The sequence below is a fragment of the Vicia villosa genome, linkage group LG2 (assembly GCF_029867415.1).
Source record: "Vicia villosa cultivar HV-30 ecotype Madison, WI linkage group LG2, Vvil1.0, whole genome shotgun sequence".
In the NCBI taxonomy this organism is placed as follows: domain Eukaryota; kingdom Viridiplantae; phylum Streptophyta; class Magnoliopsida; order Fabales; family Fabaceae; genus Vicia; species Vicia villosa.
The window spans coordinates 168,944,952-168,960,038 of NC_081181.1; the positions used below are offsets into that span (position 1 = coordinate 168,944,952).

Sequence of the window (15,087 nt, forward strand, 5' to 3'; positions counted from 1 at the left end):
ACTATATTTTAAATACACCGTATGTATGGGTATACATTGTTTGTGTACAAAAGAGTTGTCAACTTATCATTTCCCTAATTTTTATTCTCCAAAAGATGTATTAAGTATTAACTGAAGAAAATATAAAGGCGATATATTGAATGAAGAAAATATAATCTACTTAAAAATAATATTGAATGAAGAAAATATAATCTACTTAAAAATAACATGTTTAAGTGATTAATGCAGTTTCACTCTTATAGTTTTTAGAAGCATGTTTGAGTATAGGTTTTATTTTTTTTCAGTTTTAGTTGCAGCGGTAACACTTTGTTTTGTTTGTTTTCTGTATTCAAAATTTTGTAAAAAGGTTATTTAATTACAGTATTCTATACTATAACTGGCGAAAACCAAAAACACAATAATATTGTCTCATTCCCCAAACATGCACAAAACAAAGAAATAAATCATTCATTGGCAAAAGAGAAACATTCAGCTCTGAAATGAAAATTAAACTTGTGTATATATGTTCAAGGGTATGTTCATACAACAATCCATTACAGCCTAAGAGAATACATCTTTCAAGTATTCATGTTCTCAATTTTGAATTATTCAATCACTCACTCATTCATTTCCTCTTATAACATCAGCTTTATTAAAAGTCGGGGTAACGAGACCAAGAATAACAAAGCCACCTAAAGCAACAATCAAAATGCCTAAGAAATTGACCAGAATTGCTTCATTGGAATATCGCGATATGACATTGTTGGTTTGAAGGAATGTAGCTTTCTCTAAAAGACCAGTGGTTGTGGTAGCTATAGCCAAAGCATAGATATAGGTACCAAAGAATACATGCCATGGCATTAATGCAACTCTGCTATTTCTTGAACCTCCTGGATACCAAAATGTTGCAAATCCAGCAGCCAACTACAAACAATATAGAGAGCATTTGGAATTCAAATTCTGAAGTTAGAATATGGAAACCAAATAGGTCTTTGTGTTTTTTCATCGACGACTAGTTTGGATCTTTACTTTATGAATAAATGCGATTAGAATGATAAAGATACCTGGATGAAGAAGAGGAAAAGGCATGCAAGGCCTAACCATGAATGCAAGCTGTAGAAATTGTCAATTCCCTTGTCATTGTGAAACTTCCAAGCAGCCCAGAGACCAATTATGCTCAAAATGAGAGCGAGAAACTGTAATGCCAGATGAACTGATTTTTTGAAGTTTTTAGTTCCAGATACTGTCTTGTATGCAAGCATCCCTGCACATTGCCATACCAAATTGATGAAAGTCAGCACTAACACCACAAAATCACTAACACCACAAAATCACAAACCAATTAAACGATTGTAAAAAACTTTGTAGCACCGAGACTTTTGATAAAAGGTGTGTCCAGTGTCTGGTACCAATGCAATTGATAACATTCAATTAATTAATTATTATCAATGTTGACGTGATGGCGTCTGTGTCCAGTATCCGTATCTATGCTCCATAGGTAAAAATAAACATTATATGCAATCTCATATAACAGATAAAAAAACAGAGAACAATTAAACAACACAGAACAATTTCACATAAACTTTGAGCTAGTGAATTTAATAAGAAAGGTTAAAAGAGCATAAACTCTAAAGAACCATAAAAAACTTCGCCATTGAAATGCAGGGAAAATCTATGGGAATTGAACAGAGGAAACATTGAGAATCAACAATTAAGAACAATATAGGTCAAATCAAATCCTATTCAGGCTTCTCATAGTATTGATTGCATTACATACAGTTACAGCGACAAACCTTATAACAGTTACTGAAATCTAATAAACCCTTTGTCTCAATATCCTCATTAAAAGTTTCAAAGAGGGGCTGACAAGAACATTCTCTGAGAATTAAAAAGGATAGAACAATTACCTTCACCATTGATTAGAACAAGCCCAATCACCATCAACACCGGATGAACCTACATAAAATAGAATTGTTCAAAGTTCAAATGTATTTTCTCACATAAAGCTCAAAATACAAAATATACAAAGCTCAGCTAAAACACTCAAAAATCCCAACAAGACCAAGTGTGTGTTAGTGTGAACGCTTAATAAATGTGATATTGTTGATTGTATAGTTTTAAATTGCGATCTCAATATTGTTGATGTGGTTAGTCTTTGCAACCGCATCGGACCACAATTGCAGAGTGATTTGAAATCACGCATCCTTCTACATTAGGAACCACATCAAACAACTTTGCTTCGCTCAGGTTTCTTCAAGTATTTTCATCAAAATTCAAAATTTAGAACTCCAAAACTCAACTTACTTCTAAAAAATCTTAACATTTAGTATTTCTTTAACTGTGTATTTCAAACTCTTCTCAATCAAAATTTACGTTGCAACGACCGCAATGCACATCGCAGCATCCATAATAACCAGACCACAACACCCACAACCGCAATTTAAAACCATGGTGAATGTATTTCTCTTGTAAAATTTTCAACCTAATGCACAAACCACTTCTTTTATTGCAAAACAAAAAACAATTGAATTCTATAGAAACCACACATCAATTTTTATACTCTCAAATTTGCATCTAAGCACGGACATCAGAAACACAAACACGACACCGATACATTAACATCGGTAATAATTTGTTAAAATAATAAATTAAATGTAATCACAAGTGTCATTGTCGGTTTAAGATACTAACAACAACACTTATACACCTTTTTTTCAGAGTTGTGGATGCAACAGAGTTAAATAGATCAAAATCTCGAATTAGTGGTTCTTTAATTAATAAAAGTCTAAATCTACTCATGGATTGGTTCTCAATTTTTCATCAGATACATAAACAAATAACTGCATAACCATTAGCCACGCATCCAAAGCTGCAATGAAAGTCAAAATCAACACTAACCAACCCTATTATCCCAAACCTCCTCATTCTCACATTTTCAATTCCAATAAAAAAACTGAAAATTGATAAAAGAACATAAAAAATAAAGGGAATAATAAATGAATCCAAAGAAAGAGATTGATTACATTGAAGATGAGATCTTTGTTTTCGGAAAAGAGAGCGAGACCTCCCCTGAAATGAATAACCCACGTTAGGAGTAGCAGAATGATGAGAACTCCAATAGCTCTAACCGTTGCGAAGATCGGAAATCTGACCACAGGTGGAGTCGCCATTGTAGAGAGAGACTGAGAATGAGGTTTTGAGTTTTGACGTAGGAAAAGAAAAGTTGAAGAAGAATATAAACAATCTGAATCAAATGAATAAGTTGAGTTGCTTCTCGCACTAGAACTACCTTTCTTTTCTTTTCATTTCCATTTTTCAACTCTATCATTAAAGAAAAGAATTTATTTAGGGAAATTGTTTGGTATTCATGAGTTTAAGTTGGGTACCAATACTTTTAGAACAAATTAAATTTTAATTTTACGATACATAATAATTAAACTCTCAAAAAAAGACAAAAAAAACTCTTTTTTTTTTGTTTATCACCACCGGTTTAGTCCGGTTCAGGGGTCAGTTCTGGCATTAAGTAGTTTCAGCCCCCTTCCGATCGTAGTTGCGGGAGATCGAACCGTGGTAAAAAACTCTTTTTTTACCAAACATACAAACACATATTTAAAAAGATTATATAACAATATATAATAATAAAATAAATATTATCCGATATCGGTTTAGATGGGTATTTTAATTTTAAAAAGAGTAATGCTATTCATACACCACTTTCTACACTAAATACTTACACCCAACACTATTCACCGTATTTATACGGTAAATAGTGTTTTTTAAATAAATATATATTTTATGAACAGTAAAATATTATTATAATAATAAATAATTTTTTATTTTTTTAAATTTGTGTCATTAACCAACTTTATAACTTCATTAACCAACAATTTACATTGTATTAACCAAATTTGGTGACTACTGTAAAGTACTGTTCATGGGTGTGAGAATAACATTATTCAAATTTGGTTAATGCAGTGTAAAAATTTGGTTAATACAATAATGAAGTTGGTTAATGCAACATCCATGTATTAAAAATAATTTTTAGCAGTCACCAAACTTGGTTAATACAGTGTAAAAATTTGGTTAATACAGTAATGAAGTTGGTTAATGCAAAATCCAGGTATTAAAAATAATTTTTAGCAGTCATCAAACTTGGTTAATACAGTGTAAAAATTTGGTTAATGCAATATTGAACTTGGTTAATGCACGTTTGTACATGAACAGTGTCGTCCGTAATTTTAAAAATAAAAAATATTTTTTATAAATATTATTATTTTATTTGAAAAATACTGTTCACCGTATAAATACGGTGAACAGTGTTTGGTGTAAGTATTAGGTGTAGGAATTGGGTGTAAGAGTAGCATTACTCTTTTAAAAAAATGTCAGAACCAATAATATTTTTATTGGTTTGGTTTAATTCAATTTGGAGTACTTTTCAAATATTTGGTCTGGACTTGTTTTGATTTGGTTAATCGATTTACATAGCTATTTCTTCAAATATTATATTAATTTGAGAATTCTCCGTTATCATGTTTTTTTGATATATTTACTGCTATTATTTTTTTAACAAATACATTTTATATAATATTTTATCTATGTCATATTTTACTTTTCAAATAGTTTGAAGTCGTGTTTAATCCATACAAGACAATATATAAATAATGTAGGAAGACTAACTGTGTGTATCGAAGAAGAAGTCGCACGTTGGAAAGTATTTTAATATTTTATGTAATTTTCTTTTTTTATTTTTGTTTTGGATTAAAAGTCCATTAAATTTTTTCCCTGTATTTAAACACTCTTGGGAGTGAATGTCAGGATTATCTTTTATCATAATAATATTCAATAATTTTATTATTTGGTGGATTCTAAAGTTTTATCTGACAGGTTTGTCGCTTGCAAACCTGTGCTTTCATCCTAGATTTAGGGCTTGCTAATCCGTAGTATTTTCGACTGTGTCAGGTGGCATCAGAGCAGGTTTTCTCCCGTTTCTTTTTGTATCTTGATTGAATAGATGGAGACATTAGCAAATCAGGTGAACATCAACGGGAATTAGTGAAGAGACGGGGAATGAGAACATATTAGGGTTCCACGGGGCAGAAACAATCATGTTGTTATTGTTGAAAATTTAAGTTTTGAAGAAGAAGAACCCTACGAAGAAGAGGTGATTGATCATGAGAATTGAAAGTATAACTATGACTATCGAGTGAAGGTTGATATTCCATTGTTCTCGAAACTATGGGAGTTCAAGAGTTTTTGGTTTGGAAAATCAGCTTCAATATATTCTTCGATGTTATGGGCGTTCCTGAGAACAACCAAGTTATGATGATGGCGATCAAGCTGAAGAGTACTATTGTTGTCTGGTTGGATAAACTAGTTGTTTAGAGGCAGAGACAAAAAAATGGGCTAGTCAGAACTTGGCGAAGAATGAAACAATTGATGCTTGAGGCGTTTTTAACAGAGGATTGTGAACAAGTTCTTTATAAGATGTATATCGAGTGTGTTTAGGGCAAGAGAACTGTGACATAATACACCCTCAATTGGGTAAGCAAAGGCTTTCAAGTTCGAGTAACGCTATCATGTATAATTCATGTCTCCATCAGAAAACATTACAAAGAAGAGTTACTTTGTGACGTTCTTGATATGAATGTTTGTCATATTTTACTTAGTATGCCTTGGCAGTTTGATAATGACATCACTTATCAAGGATGAGATAACATGATTATGTTTAAATGGGGTACGCGTGAAATTACTATGGAAATTACTATATGGCTCTTGTTTTGCACTTTGATAAAAATCCATGAGGAAATAAGTCTAGTACTTTGGTAGATATTTTGTAGATCTTATCTTCTTTTCCATACTACTTTCATTCACAACAACCTAGGGCAAGAGAAAAGTGAGAGGAAAAACTAAGTTCAAGAAGAAATTCAAGATTTTCCAAGCATCTTTCTTCATCTTCTTTGAGTTTGATGCTAGCAAATCTTGTCATGTTCCTTGTTGTTGAAGATTCCATGGTTATGGAGAGCTAAACCTCTTTTTGTGTCTAGATTAGAGGTAGTTAGTTTGTAATTATGTACTTCTTTTAATCTTTTGTGTATGAACTTGGTTGATGATTAATATATGGTGAATATCTTGTTATTCGTGTTTTATTTGTTATTTTGAATCACTATTGAGAGATGTATTTTAAACCTTGACCTAAAAGATATTCATCTATCAATAAACAAACTCTAGAGATAGATTTGTGAGTTGATAATCACTTGTATCAAGCTTTTAAGATTATCATGTTGATTTTTGGCATGAGAGTTCATCTAATAGTTAATATGATAATATTCACGATATTGCTTTAGAGGTAAACGATATCGAGATGATACGTGATTGTATTAATCATTAATAAGTTCATATGCATGGTTAATCGAGTATATATGAAGCAAGCTAATGAAAACTAATCTTGGCACAGTTTTCTCAAATCATTTTTAAACTCTAATTTGCTATCTTTGTTTACTTTTTATGCAATTCATATGTCATGTCACCAAACTCTTCAACTATTTCTTCCAACACTTTTCTTTCTATCTCTCTAATATTTTCTCTCTCTTCTTCTTCAATTTTTTTTTAATACCACTAATTTTAATACACTTATTTTTGGTGAAGAAGAGAAAAGAGAAAAGGAAGGAATTGATCTATGGTTGTGTAAGGTCTAATGAAAATTTTACTTTTTGTAATTGTACATTTCTTTGTATTAACAGATACTTCTCTTATATTTTGCAGGTCCCACACACTTCATGTAAAATAATCTATTTCTTTAATGTAAAAGAGATGTATTTATACAAAACTTAAAATTTAATATAAACTAATAAAATAAAGTAAAATTTATAAGAAAAATAAACATTTCACATAAGTATTTTTTTATTTGATAATTGTAAAGATATTTAATATATTGGATGTAAATTTCACTTTCGAATTTTTTATTTTTCATACTTATGTTATGTGATGTGAAAAAAAAAAAGTTCTTTTGAGAAATGTATTAACTAAAATGATATTTCATTTTAAAGTCGTTTCAAAAAAATTTAAACTTAGAAGAGTTATTCTACACAGGTTTTAATGATATGTTGGACCACAACCAATGTGAACTGATCCAGCTAAGTGTCTACCAATTATTTTATCTATCTATCTATATATATATATATATATATATATATATATATATATATATATATATATATATATATATATATATATATATATATATATATATATATATATATATATATATATATATATATATATATATATATATATATATATATATATATATATATATATATATATATCTATATATATATATATATATATATATATATATATATATATATATATATATATATATATATATATATATATATATATATATAGAGGAGGGATCAAATTACACCCGAAGAGTTACACCACGAGTTACACTCGTTCAATAACTACATCTCGAATTAATATTTTTTAAATTCAACCGTTGGATTGAAACATAATATCATATAGATCATACCTATAAAGTTTGAGCTTAATCTATAATGATTTACTATGCCATTGAATTACATCAAAATTAACGTTATATGAAAGCTCATTTTGACGTTAATCTTTGGATATCTTGATGTTATAGTAAATCATTATAGATTAAGCTCAAACTTTATAGGTATGATCTATATGATATTACGTTTCAATCCAACGGTTGAATTTAAAAAATATTAATTCGAGATGTAGTTATTGAACGAGTGTAACTCGTGGTGTAACTCTTCGGGTGTAATTTGATCCCTCCTCATATATATATATATATATATATATATTGAATTTCCTAACCCAGATCTTCAACAATCATGTCTTCCTCATCTTTTACTTTGAGGCCAATTTCTTCCATTTCTATAAAACCTTATAACCCAAAATCATCACTACTAAACACTTCATCCAAATCATCTCTTTCACTCACAACAACAACATTCAACCTAAACAAGTCTTTCATTTGCAAAAGCCAAGCTCAACCTTTGTCTGAAACAAAACAAACCCAAGCTGAACCATCTCAAACAGGTTCATCCCTTTTCTTTGTTATAGATCTATGGAATTTTCTTGTTAATTTCTATATTAACCTTTTTGATATTTTTGTTTGAATTTGTAGTAAAAGTTCAAGAACTTTGTGTTTATGAGATAAATGAAAGAGATCGTGGAAGCCCTGCTTATCTTCCGTTTAGTAAAAAAGATGTCAATTCACTTGGTGACTTAGTTCCCTTTAGCAACAAGGTAATTTATTATCTGTGTCAGTGTCGTGTCTGATGTTCGTGTCTGTGTCTCTGTGGTTTATAGATTACTACTATTTTGATCATTTTGTGTTGTGGAACTTGTAGTTGTACTCAGGATGTTTACAAAAGCGCGTTGGAATAACAGCTGGAATCTGTATTTTGATTCAAAACAAACCTGAAAAAAAAGGGGACATGTATGAAGCAATATTCAGTTTTCATTTTGGAGATTATGGTCATATTTCTGTGCAAGGCTCTTATTTAACTTATGAGAATAGTTACATGGCTGTGACTGGTGGAACTGGAATATTTGAAGGTGTGTTTGGTCAAGTCAAAGTGAATCAAATTGTGTTTCCATTTAAGCTGTTTTACACCTTTTATCTTAAAGGCATTAAGGATTTGCCTCTTGAGCTTGTTGCTAAGCATGTTGAGCCTAGTCCAAGTGTTGAGCCTAGTCCAGCTGCTAAAGCCTGTGAGCCTCATGCTGTTATTGCTGGTTTCACCAACTAGTTAAAGATAGATTGATGACTTTTGTATCCTCAAAATGAGTTTCAACGTACACATTCAATTTTTGTGTGTTTTGTTTATTGAGTTGTTTTGGAATTTCACTTCATTCAACTACAAAATAAAATAAATAAACTTCCATATAAATGTGGTTTGGCATTTTATATGTTTTTTTTATCGTGTGCCAATGTGATATCTATTGAAAGAATGAAAGAGGCATGTAAGCATTCAAGCTTGTTGAGTTGGTCAATGCTTATTTTGGCTCCTAACAAAATTTCCATTTCTAGTAACTAAATTCAAAATTTAGTCAAAAACTTGCTATTTTAGTAAAGTTGTCAGTTACAAGTTACAAGTTTGTTGAACTAGTTTTAAATCTTGCTATATATTGTGGATCTTTTGATTATAATTGCTTCAAGCTCAATAATAGAATTTTTAGTAAAGTTGTCGGTTACAAGGTTGTTGAGTTAGTTTTAAAACTTATAGTAGGAGCTATATATTGTTGACTTTTTTATTATAACTGCTCAATGTTGACCTGTTGATTTAATTTTCATCTTTATTTTTATGAAATTTTCAATGTTCTAACATGGTATTATATGCATGCTCGATCTACATGTGATATTCAACTTCTCTTTTGATTCTTCCTCCATCAATGCCTCCTCGTGTAGTTCTTGTTGATCCATGGATGGATCAAAGCAATCTCTACTATGTTTATATGAGCGATGGATATTCTTTTGTCAAAGTTACTTTGGTTCTTAATGGCTTTAATTATCATTCATGGGCCCAATTTATACGCAGTGCTCTTGGTGGCAAGATGAAGCTTGAATTCGTTGATGGGTCTATATTAGTTCTAGTAGATTCTTTTGATCATTTGATTCGTGTTTGGAACAAATGCAACATGTTGACTCATTCTTGAATTGTTAATTTAGTTTCAGAATCAATTGCACAGTACATTGTATTTATGGAGAATACAATTGATGTTGAGAACGATTTGAAATAGAGGTTTTCTCAAGGTGATCTTATTTGCGTTTCAAAATTATAACAAGAAATCGACATTCTTAAACATGATACTAAGTCTATCATTGAATTATACTTTGATTTGAAACTTCTTTGGGAAGATCGGAAACTTACATGCCAATCTTTAATTGTTCTTGTCGTGTTTGTTGTTCATGTGAAGTTATGAGGCAAGCAAGGAACAACCACACTTCATTGTATGTTGTCAGGTTTCATACCGGTTTGAATGAGAATTTTTCTGTGGTCAAATCTCAGATTTTGCTCATAAATCATTTGCCAACTATGAACAAGATTTTCTCAATGGTTCTTCTACTTGAAAGTAAAAGAAATTTTACTTTTTTTAATGATTCACGAGCTTTGATCAATGTCGTGGGATTCAAGAAATCCAATTAAAAGCTAAGAAATTTCAATTTCCAACGTAAAATTTTAAAATCCAAAATTTGCACTCATTGTGGTACGATTAACCATACAAGATACATGGATTTTCAGCATATTTTGATAAAATATCAATTACCAAAAATGTAGCGACAAATGATGATGATGATTTCAATTGCCAATTAAAAAGAGTGGTTTTCTCCAATTACTCAAGACTAATATGAGAAGGTGGTGAATCCTTTTCAAAAAATTTCTTAGTCAAACTTCGATACCTGCAACTTCAAATCAAGTTGACTCTTTCTCATTGACATGTTAAAAAGAAGAAACGACTAAAGTAACATATAAAAAAAACTATTTAAATTTATTTTTTATTTAAAACATTTTTGTTCAAAATTTGTATAGACAAAAATATGTAACACTACTTTTTTAAGAGGCTGATTCGATTTTTGAAGAGATGGCCATATATTTTGAAAATGAAGAAATCACTTTAAAAGTTGTGGAACATGGAAATAGCAAAAACATAAACATGAACAATGTTTATTAGTGATGTATAAAATAGTTAATTTTTTTATAAGCCAGATGCATGCAAAATAGATATAATAATTATTCTAATTTAGAAACAATAGTTATGTTGTTACAAAAAAACTTAATGATTTGAATGCAAACTTTGCAAATTAATTTTAGCGGTGCATTACAATTTTGGGAATTAATGATGTTTTTAGTTGGTAAAATCCATTGTTATATTTAAAAGAAGGGAAAATACCTTTTTTCGTCCCTTTGCGTCGGGGTCCATTATGGTCCCTTAACTTTTAAAAAGTTCGAATCAATCCCTTAAGTCTTAAAAACGGAGCACGTTAATCCTTTCCGTTAGAGCTGTTAGTTAAAGTCAAAATTAAGATCCAGTTGGCATACATGTGGTGCTGATATGGATAAAACATTATATTTTTTTCAAAATAACAACCACAAAATTTACTCAAACTCAGAAATTGAACAAACCCAGAAATTACTCAATGGTAACAACTTCTACTCAAACCCAAAATCTGAATAAACCAAGAAACAACAAAAAAAATTGAACAAACCTAGAAACAACAACAAAAATTACTAAAACCCAGAAATTACTCTATTGTAACAACTTTTACTCTCTCAATCTTTGATTTCCATCTTCGATCTCCAACCAAGGTGTGTTATTAAATTTTGATGATAGGGTTCACGATATTTGCATTTGGTTTGCATTTGGTTCACAATCTTCGGTAAAGAAATCAAAACGCAAGATTACTGATATCGATGTTGATGATGAACAGGTACACCAATTGATGAATGAAAATAAACACTGAAAAACGGCTTCCTTGTTCAATGTCTTCTTCTTCCAATGGTTGTCGCCCTCATCACCACTGCCCACACTGCCCCCTCCGCCGTCATTGCCACCACTGCCCCCTCCACAACAACAACCCTTCTCACTTCTCCTTCCACACTTTCACTTCTCCTCCTTTTCAATCCCAAAACCTCCATCTTGCTCAGTAAGTTCCTTTCATTCTTCTCTTTTCTCTCTCTCCTTTTTCTTATCACAATAGCATACTGAAAGTGATTATGTTGAGGAACTTATGCAACTATGTATCTAGAAAACGAGTTGGGGAATTTCTCCGTGCCATTCGTGAAGACGAGAGAGGTGAGAGGTGTTGTTGAAGTTGTTTTGTGTGGTTAGGGTTTTCAATTTTATAACTTCGATCCGGACGATTGAGGAAGCTTTTGGACTTTCTAAGGTCAGATTCGGATTCAGAGCTTAAAACTATGAGGGGTTATGTTTAGGTTTTATAAAAGATCAAATCTGGAAACAAAAAAAGAGACTACACGGGGAAGAAGAAGGTGTTGAAGATAAAATGCCAAATCAGATGCCACATGTGCCACATCTGCAGACCCAGACGTCCGTTTGCAGTAAATAGACGGAAAGGACCTACATGCTCCGTTTTTTAAATTTAAGGGATTGATTTGAACTTTTTAAAAGTTAAGGGACCATAATGGACCCTGAGGCAAAGTTAGGGGGCGAAAAAGGGTATTTTTCTTTAAAAGAAAGGGTGTAGAAAAAAATCAAATTATAAAATAAATAAAATTTAATGTTTTAATTTAATTAATTATTGAACGTTAGAAATCATGTTAAATAAAAAATAGTAACAATTTTTATATTCTATGCTGTATAATTTATCTGTATCGGCGCATGAATTTTTAACTAATTTGTTGTTACACGAGGTGGGGTTTCTTTATTTGTTTTTGTTGGCCGGCACTGTGCATGGGGCATGATGCATTATTTTAGAAGCGACATTAAATTGGTCGAAATAAATAATTTTATTTTAATAATTACGGGTAGGTTAAATTAAATAAAATATATTATAAATATTACCGATAATGATTTACTCAATCCAATCAAATCACTCAACCAAATCACATAAAAGATAAAATATTTATAACAATAAGATTTAAAAGAAGTCATACAATAGAAAAAAAATGAGTATTTTGACAAATTTGTCACTTGATACTCTTTTATGCATTCTTCTATTTATATTTTTGCTATATAAAGAAAGTTTTTTTATAATATTTTATTATTATTTTTTATTATTTAATTAATGATTTCTTTATTTTTTAATTATTATTTTGATTCATATTAATAATAATTGATTGATTCACATGAGCCTTGAAAACAAACAAAAGTTGTTAAAATGCATTTTTGTTTCTCGATGCATAAAGAATCATTTGGAGAAGACCGAACAACCAAACTGACTCACTTGCCAAAGCCAACAAAACCTTTTCACATCTCACAATCTCTTCACTCACTAAACCGTAAAGGTGCATAAAAGGTATAATTGATTCCTCACTACGAGAGGAATGTGGAGGTGATCGGTGGTATTTGATTCTCCGAGGCACAAACGATTTGCGGCGGCGAATTGATGATGGGACTGGGCTTGGGATCTCTGACCATGTTTTGTTCTTTTTTTCTCTTACCGAGGGAGTGTATAGGTGGTTGAGTAAGAAGTGCAATTGAAGTTGGTACCATAGATCTCATTTGTGTTGACTCTATCTCAGCTCTCATTCCCTACATCGCTGATAATTTTGGTGCTCTGTCATAAGGATCTAAATCCTCCTTCATTTTTTGGCCTCAATTGACGTTTATTTCGATTTTGAATCTTTTTTATTTTATAGAAATGGATTTCAGAAACCTTCCATGAATCTACAAATGCATACATGTGATTGATCCAGGAGAAATATTGGAAAGGAAATCTACCATGTATCCACTGCTATTGCTTAGAAGGGTAACTAAAAGTATGAATCTATAAAAAAGGTGAGTTTATTCTGGTGGAGTTTCATTTTTTTTCCTTCTATTATGGTTAGAATATAGTTGATTCTAACAGATTAGCAATATGGGAAGGTGCTTCCTTTGAAAAATCGGCTCAAATTCCTGTAATAATATTTGTTGCACAATTTTAACCAGAGAAGGTTTCCATACTCTTATCATATGCTTTAATATTAACCATTCAAAGTGTGCAATACTAAAATTTATTTTAGAGTTGTGTGTTACCTATTGTGGTTTGATATTAGACTTTGTTTGTTTGATGTCTGTTTCATTTCAAGGAATTATCTTCTCCTCAAAGTTTGGTCTAATTTGGTTTACATTGATGATTTTGTTATAGCAACAAAAGAAATTGCTTTAGCCAATGCTCTTATGGATGTATCTACTAGGATTAAAAAAGACGAGGTTGAGCTTTGTTTATGATGTCTCAAGGTATATATATATATATATATATATATATATATATATATATATATATATATATATATATATATATATATATATATGTTGTAAATATAATCTTATATGTAATTATTAGTATTTATTGTATATTGAAAATTGAATAACTAAAGGAAGTATCAAGAATATAAGTTTCTAATCAAAGAATGACAAAAATTGAAGGGAATATTGATATTTCAAGAAGGTTTGCTCTTGAGAATGCAAGATAATCATATGAAAGATTAGCACATGATTTTTTGGGTTAGTGAATAAATTTTCTGCATCAGGTTTGTCAAATCATAAATAGGCTCATCTTCTTTACGCAATTTAGCGTTAGGGTTATGTACTATCATTGTTTATGAAATGGATTGTTAAATTTGTTTGTTAACATGTCATCTTCAACAATACACGGATTTAAAGTTTGATAATTGTATACTTTTAAATCATAGATTCAAAGCTGAAAAATGGGATTGAGCATCAGGAGCTTGTGAGTAAGATATGCAAACTAAGATATTTACTAAATGAGTTTTAATGCTGATTGTTGTTCATTTGGATGGCTCACGTGATATTTACTAAGTGAGATTTAGTTATGGTTGCATTCAAACACTTTCTTGAGCAATGTGTGACTAATGGGTATTAGATACTTGCTTTTTCTGTCTTTTATTCTCTTGTGTGATAATAATTTTGCATAGTCTTAAGTTTAATCCTTGAAGTGGAGCTGGTGTTGTCATATGTCGAACATTGGACATGTCTTCAGTTTGAATTTTATGTACTATTCTCATTGTTTTGGAACACCAATGGCTACAACTTCTCATATAGGTGTTAAGTGGGTTATGTTCCAGCAAGCAAATTCACCTAATTCAATGTTATGTTTCCTCCTTTTAGTTATCCAAAAAGTTTTATGCAGTTTATGTTTTAATGGGTTATATTTCTTTATTGTAAACGGTGAAATAATAGGTCGATATGTTCTCATCACGTGGTTTTGTTTTACAAGATAGTTTATCTTCATGATAGAGCTGTCTTGATTTCGAAATTCGACCAAGTTGGAACCATTACTGTTGTGGAGATTGATGGCGAGGGTTCTATTTTGAGTAGCTTAACCACATTGTCTCCACATGGAACCAGGGATTATGAACATACCTTGACAGGGTAATGACAAAGCAGAGG

General features: G+C 30.7%; 2 protein-coding genes across 2 annotated transcripts; one reads left to right on the forward strand and one right to left on the reverse strand.

The window, feature by feature from the left end:
* Positions 1 to 475: 475 nt before the first annotated feature.
* On the reverse strand, positions 476 to 3,284 carry LOC131652915 (transmembrane ascorbate ferrireductase 2). The gene is made up of 4 exons (XM_058922907.1): positions 3,003 to 3,284; positions 1,887 to 1,935; positions 1,044 to 1,243; positions 476 to 903 (listed from the first exon to the last, which is right to left on the reverse strand). The coding sequence occupies exons 1-4, from the start codon at positions 3,147 to 3,149 to the stop codon at positions 601 to 603; spliced, it is 699 nt and encodes a 232-aa protein (XP_058778890.1). The 5' UTR covers positions 3,150 to 3,284; the 3' UTR covers positions 476 to 600.
* Positions 3,285 to 7,814: 4,530 nt separating this feature from the next.
* On the forward strand, positions 7,815 to 8,903 carry LOC131647383 (allene oxide cyclase, chloroplastic-like). The gene is made up of 3 exons (XM_058917279.1): positions 7,815 to 8,046; positions 8,135 to 8,256; positions 8,361 to 8,903. Exons 1-3 carry the CDS (start codon positions 7,839 to 7,841, stop codon positions 8,760 to 8,762), a joined length of 732 nt encoding a protein of 243 aa, XP_058773262.1. The 5' UTR covers positions 7,815 to 7,838; the 3' UTR covers positions 8,763 to 8,903.
* The last annotated feature ends 6,184 nt before the right edge of the window (positions 8,904 to 15,087 follow it).

Bases quoted from the DNA above. Each gene is read 5' to 3' on its own strand.
- LOC131652915 (XM_058922907.1), bottom strand. From the start codon at position 3,149: ATGGCGACTCCACCTGTGGTCAGATTTCCGATCTTCGCAACGGTTAGA. The intron at 1,244-1,886 runs GTAATTGTTCTA...GGCAATGTGCAG, and splicing joins TGTTCTAATCAATGGTGAAG to GGATGCTTGCATACAAGACA. The intron at 904-1,043 runs GTATCTTTATCA...TATTGTTTGTAG, and splicing joins TTTTCCTCTTCTTCATCCAG to TTGGCTGCTGGATTTGCAAC.
- LOC131647383 (XM_058917279.1), top strand. From the start codon at position 7,839: ATGTCTTCCTCATCTTTTACTTTGAGGCCAATTTCTTCCATTTCTATA. The intron at 8,047-8,134 runs GTTCATCCCTTT...TTGAATTTGTAG, and splicing joins AGCTGAACCATCTCAAACAG to TAAAAGTTCAAGAACTTTGT. The intron at 8,257-8,360 runs GTAATTTATTAT...TGGAACTTGTAG, and splicing joins TAGTTCCCTTTAGCAACAAG to TTGTACTCAGGATGTTTACA.